Source organism: Carcharodon carcharias (assembly GCF_017639515.1).
Source record: "Carcharodon carcharias isolate sCarCar2 chromosome 39 unlocalized genomic scaffold, sCarCar2.pri SUPER_39_unloc_8, whole genome shotgun sequence".
In the NCBI taxonomy this organism is placed as follows: Eukaryota; Metazoa; Chordata; class Chondrichthyes; order Lamniformes; family Lamnidae; genus Carcharodon; species Carcharodon carcharias.
Genome location: NW_024470847.1, coordinates 478,860 through 484,966, shown reverse-complemented (window position 1 = coordinate 484,966; position 6,107 = coordinate 478,860). Strand labels below are relative to the sequence as shown.

The window sequence follows — 6,107 nt, the reverse complement described above, 5'->3', positions numbered from 1 at the left end:
CTCCCGCTCGGTCTCCCCCCCCCGTCCTCCCGCTCGGTCTCCCCCCCCCGTCCTCCCGCTCGGTCTCCCCCCCCGTCCTCCCGCTCGGTCTCCCCCACCGTCCTCCCGCTCGGTCTCCCCCCCGTCCTCCCGCTCGGTCTCCCCCCCGTCCTCCCGCTCGGTCTCCCCCCCCGTCCTCCGGCTCTGTCGCTCCCCGCTTGCCCTGACAGTGACACACCCCAGCTTCATTCCTGTCCATCCCCTGGTTGGGGGGGGAGGTTTCATGTTGAACTAAACCCCTCCCCGCACTCCCCCCAGGAATGTCTCCGCCGAGTGCCTCGCTCTCTGCTGCCACTCTAACCGTGTCCCCTCGCTGTCTCTACCCCCCCCGCAGGACCTGCGTAAGAAGGCAGCCCGGCTGGTGGCCGCCAAGTGTACCCTGGCAGCGCGTGTTGACAGCTTCCACGAGAGCTCCGAAGGGAAGGTAAAGCGATGAAGCGCCGGCTGGGCCCGGGTTCCGCGCTGGGGGTGACCATCAGGGCCTCGGTTAGAGAGACGGAAGAGAGTTGGGAGGGGGGTTTGAAAGAAGAAACAAAAAGGTAGCTGGAAAATCTCAGCAGGTCCGGCAGCATCAGCGTAGGGGAAACACAGTGAACGTTTCGAGTCCCCTGTGACTCTTCAACACAACTAAGGGGAAATAGGAAAGGGGTGAAATATAAACTGGTTTAAGGTTGGAGGGGGGGTGGTTGGGGGGAGAGAAGTGGGGAGGTGTTGTTGGGACAAGCAAGCAGTGATAGGTGGAGATAACCAAAAGATGTCACAGACAAAAGAACAAAGAGGTGTTGAAGGTGGTGATATTATCTAAACGAATGTGCTAGTTAAGAGTGGAGAGCAGGACAAGCAATGTACAGATAGCCCTAGTGGGGGTGGGGTGAAGGTACAGATAGCCCTAGTTGGGGTGGGGTGAAGGTACAGATAGCCCTAGTGGGGGTGGGGTGAAGGTACAGATAGCCCTAGTGGGGGTGGGGTGAAGGTACAGATAGCCCTAGTGGGGGTGGGGGTGAAGGTACAGATAGCCCTAGTGGGGGTGGGGTGAAGGTACAGATAGCCCTAGTGGGGGTGGGGGTGAAGGTACAGATAGCCCTAGTGGGGGTGGGGGTGAAGGTACAGATAGCCCTAGTGGGGGTGGGGGTGAAGGTACAGATAGCCCTAGTGGGGGTGGGGGTGAAGGTACAGATAGCCCTAGTGGGGGTGGGGGTGAAGGTACAGATAGCCCTAGTGGGGGTGGGGGTGAAGGTACAGATAGCCCTAGTGGGGGTGGAGTGAAGGTACAGATAGCCCTAGTGGGGGTGGGGGTGAAGGTACAGATAGCCCTAGTGGGGGTGGGGGTGAAGGTACAGATAGCCCTAGTGGGGGTGGGGTGAAGGTACAGATAGCCCTAGTGGGGGTGGGGGTGAAGGTACAGATAGCCCTAGTGGGGGTGGGGTGAAGGTACAGATAGCGCTAGTGGGGGTGGGGTGGGGTGAAGGTACAGATAGCCCTAGTGGGGGTGGGGTGAAGGTACAGATAGCGCTAGTGGGGGTGGGGTGGGGTGAAGGTACAGATAGCCCTAGTGGGGGTGGGGTGAAGGTACAGATAGCCCTAGTGGGGGTGGGGTGAAGGTACAGAGAGCCCTAGTGGGGGTGGGGTGGGGTGAAGGTACAGATAGCCCTAGTGGGGTTGGGGGTGGGGGGAAGGTACAGATAGCCCTAGTGGGGGTGGGGTGAAGGTACAGATAGCCCTAGAGGGGGTGGGGGTAGGGGGGTGAAGGTACAGATAGCCCTTGTGGAGGTGGGGTGGGGTGAAGGTACAGATAGACCTAGTGGGGGTGGGGTGAAGGTACAAATAGCTCTAGTTGGGGTGGGGTGAAATAAGACTAAAAGGGCATAAAAGGTTTAGATAAATGGTCGGTGGAATACATTTCAAAATAATGGAAATAGGCGGGAAAGGAAAAATCTATATAAATGATTGGAACAAACAGAGGGAGGGGGGAAGAAACAGAAAGGGGGTGGGGATGGAGGAGGGTGTTCAAGATCTAAAATTGTTGAACTCAATATTCAGTCCGGAAGGCTGTAAAGTGTCTAGTCGGGAGATGAGGTGTTGTTTCTCCAGTTTGCGTTGGGCTTCGCTGGAACGTTGCAGCAGGCCAAGGACAAACATGTGGGCAAGAAACAGGGTGGAGTGTTAAACTGGCAAGCGACAGGGAGGTCTGGGTCATGCTTTCGGACAGACCGAAGGTGTTCTGCAAAGCGGTCACCCAGTCTGCGTCTGGTCTCTCCAATGTAGAGGAAACCACATTGGGAGCAGCGAATGACGGAGACTAAATTGAGGGAAGTGCAAGTGAAATGCTGCTTCACCTGAAAGGAGTGTTTGGGCCCTTGGACGGTGAAGAGAGGGGAAGTGAAGGGGCAGGTGTTGCACCTTCTGCAGTTGCATGGGAAGGTGCCATGGGAGGGGGTTGAGGAGTAGGGGGTGATGGAGGAATGGACCAGGGTGTCCCGGAGGGAACGATCCCTGCGGAATGCCGCCGGGGGGAGTGAAGGGAAGATGTGTTTGGTGGTGGTCATCATGCTGGAGTTGGCGGAAATGACGGAGGATGATCCTTTGAATGCGGAGCCTGGTGGGGAGGGAGGAGGGAGGAGGGATTGGGGCTGAATCCCGCTTCACCTTCCCCACCCCAGGTACCCGGTCGCGTGGACCGTGAGCGCCTGGAGAAGACAAAAGGGGTGGGGGGGGTGGTGGTGGAGCCGGCGGAAATCGTGGGTCAGAAGCTTCTGGAAGAACCCGCTTCGCGTTACCACCATCCCACCCTGACCTCTCGCCCCCTCTCCCCCCCACCCCCCCTTGCCCCGACAGGTGGGCTACGACCTGAAGGAGGAGATCGAGCGGAAGTTCGACAAGTGGCAGGAGCCTCCACCGGTCAAGCAGGTGAAACCTCTCCCCGCCCCCCTGGATGGTCAACGCAAGAAGCGAGGAGGACGGAGGTGAGGAACGACGTCGTGGAGGCGTGACGGGGCCAGAGACTTTCCCATCCTGGTGTACACCACTTAACGGGTTCGAGTGGGAAGGGGGGGAATCAATAGAAGGCAACTGCTAACCAACCCAACTGGGGCGTTCATGGTCAGTAAGAGGTTAATTGCCCCTTGGGGATAATGTGAATCCTCTCGTCAGTCAGAGGCTAATTGCCCTCAGAAACATTGTGAATCCTGTGGTCAGTGAGAGATTAATTGACCTTGGGGATAATGTGAATCCTCTGGTCAGTCAGAGGCTAATTGCCCTCAGAAACATTGTGAATCCTGTGGTCAGTGAGAGGTTAATTCCCTTCAGAAACATTGTGAATCCTCTGGTCAGTCAGAGGTTAATTGCCCCTTGGGGATAATGTGAATCCTCTGGTCAGTCAGAGGCTAATTGCCCTTAGAAACATTGTGAATCCTGTGGTCAGTGAGAGATTAATTGACCTTGGGGATAATGTGAATCCTCTGGTCAGCCAGAGGCTAATTGCCCTTAGAAACATTGTGAATCCTGTGGTCAGTGAGAGGTTAATTGCCCTTAGGGATAATGTGAATCCTGTGGTCAGTCAGAAGCTAATTATCCTCAGTAACATTGTAAATCCTGTGGTCAGCTTGAGGCTAATTGCCCTGGGGGTTGGGGGGGGTGGGGGAAGAGTCGGGGAGTCATTGTTAGTGGTCAGCTAGAGGCTAATTGCTTTTGGGACCTTGAAAAATGGTCAGTTTACCCAGAGAGTGGCTCAAGGGAATAGCTGAGAGCCTATAAAAGGGTGGGTGGGTGGGGAAGCTGGATAAACACGTGAGGGAGGAAGGGAGATAGGAGGATATGGTGTAGGGTGACATAAAGTGGGTGGGAGGAGGCTCGACCATGTGGAGCAGGAACACCAGCCCCCGCCCTGTGGGCCAAATGGCCTGTTTCAGTGCTGTGTGTTGTGTGTAACGCGGTGATGTAATTAAGCTATACCAAAGCTCCGTGTTGAGCGGAGGGTTGAGAGGTGGGTGATATTTTTGACGCTGCTGCACCTGTCTCGGGCACGAGGATGCCCTTAACCAGCCTTCCCCCTTGTAACTGCCCCTGTCTCCTCAGGTACCGCAAGATGAAGGAGAGACTGGGGCTGACGGAGATCCGAAAACAAGCCAATCGCATGTGCTTTGGTGAGGTGAGGACTGATCCCCCCCTCGCTGTCGACCGATTGGTTAGGGGTATTGGTGGCCTGTGTCCGAAGAAGAATAATCTTCCACCCCCCCCACTCCATCCACATCACATGTATTCACCCACCACTTGCCCACAAAGTTAATTCTCTATTGGTAATACTGTGAAACCTGTGGTCAGCTGGAGGCTAATTGCCCTTGGGGGCATTATTAATAGTTAGCTAGAGGCTAATTGCCCTCAGGGACATTGTTAATGGTCAGCTAGAGGCTAATTGCCCTCAGGTACATGGTTAATGGTCAGCTAGAAGGTAATTGCCCTCGGGTACATGGTTAATGGTCAACTAGAGGCTAATTGCCCTCAGGGACATTGTTAATGGTCAGATAGTGGGTAATTGCCCCCGGGTACATGGTTAATGGTCAGCTAGAGGCTAATTGCCCTCGGGTACATAGTTAATGGTCACCTAGAGGATAATTGCCCTTGAGGGCAACATTAATGGTCAACTAGAGGCTAATTGCCCTTGGGAGCATTGTTAATGGTCAGCTAGAGGCTAATTGTCCTCAGGCCATGGTTAATGGTCAGTTAGAAGCTGATTTCTTTTTGAAAAGAATGTAAATGGTCAGCAAGAGGCTAATTGCCCTCGGGTATATGGTTAATGGTCAGCTAGAGGCTAACTGCCCTCAGGTACATGGTTAATGGTCAGCTAGAGGCTAACTGCCCTCGGGTATATGGTTAATGGTCAGCTAGAGGCTAATTGCCCTCGGGTACATAGTTAATGGTCACCTAGAGGATAATTGCCCTTGAGGGCAACATTAATGGTCAACTAGAGGCTAATTGCCCTTGGGAGCATTGTTAATGGTCAGCTAGAGGCTAATTGTCCTCAGGCCATGGTTAATGGTCAGTTAGAAGCTGATTTCTTTTTGAAAAGAATGTAAATGGTCAGCAAGAGGCTAATTGCCCTCGGGTACATGGTTAATGGTCAGCTAGAGGCTAATTGCTCTGTCAGATGTTGTGAACCCTGAGAGTAACGAGAGGCCTTTTGTTGCAGTTGGCCTGAGGGTGGCCAATGATTGGCTTTCCTCAGTGAGAAATCCTGAGGTCTGCGAATGGAAAGAATCGGGTCCGCTTGGCTTGGCTTGGGGGGAGGGGAGAGGAGAGGGGGTGTCTCGTTCTGTCCGCTGAGGGTCCAGGGAGAATGGGCCTGGATTGAGGTTGGGTGGTCGGCTGGATTGAGTCCTGGCCTGGAGAGGGAGATGGGGCAGGGTGTGACTCCCTGACCTGGGATGGAGGTGAAGGGCTGGCTCCGGGGGTGGCGAGCGCTCTGACCTGAGTTTGTGACTGCTTGCCTCACAGATCGAAGAGGACGCCTACCAAGAAGACCTGGGCTTCAGTCTGGGGACTCTCGGCAAGTCGGGCAGCGGGAGAGTGCGGGCAGCTCAGGCCAATGAAGTGACCAAGGCCAGGATCTCCAAATCACTCCAGGTGAGAGGACTGGAGGCTCCGACCAAGTGAGGGGCTCTGGGTCTCAGTGCGGGAACATCCTCCTGTTCACATCCCTCCCTCGCCCCCTCTCTCCCTATCTCTGTAACCTCCTCCAGCCCCTACAATTCTCATCCTCCTGTTCAAATCCCTCCCTCGCCCCCTCCCTCCCTATCTCTGTAACCTCCTCCAGCCCCTACAATTCTCATCCTCCTGTTCAAATCCCTCCCTCACCCCCTCCCTCCCTATCTCTGTAACCTCCTCCAGCCCCTACAATCCTCATCCTCCTGTTCAAATCCCTCCCTCACCCCCTCCCTCCCTATCTCTGTAACCTCCTCCAGCCCCTACAATTCTCATCCTCCTGTTCAAATCCCTCCCTCACCCCCTCCCTCCCTATCTCTGTAACCTCCTCCAGCCCCTACAATTCTCATCCTCCTGTTCAAAGCCCTCCC

The 6,107-nt window shown here is 55.1% G+C and overlaps 1 protein-coding gene across 1 annotated transcript; it reads left to right on the top strand.

Annotated features, from left to right (window-relative positions):
- Positions 1-297: 297 nt before the first annotated feature.
- Positions 298-5,722, top strand: LOC121274996 (U4/U6 small nuclear ribonucleoprotein Prp31-like; the record flags this gene model as incomplete). The annotated part of the gene is made up of 4 exons (XM_041182392.1): positions 298-463; positions 2,875-3,002; positions 4,114-4,186; positions 5,530-5,722. Coding segments are annotated over 4 exons (526 nt in total), but the record flags the coding sequence as incomplete, so codon positions are not given.
- Positions 5,723-6,107: the final 385 nt, after the last annotated feature.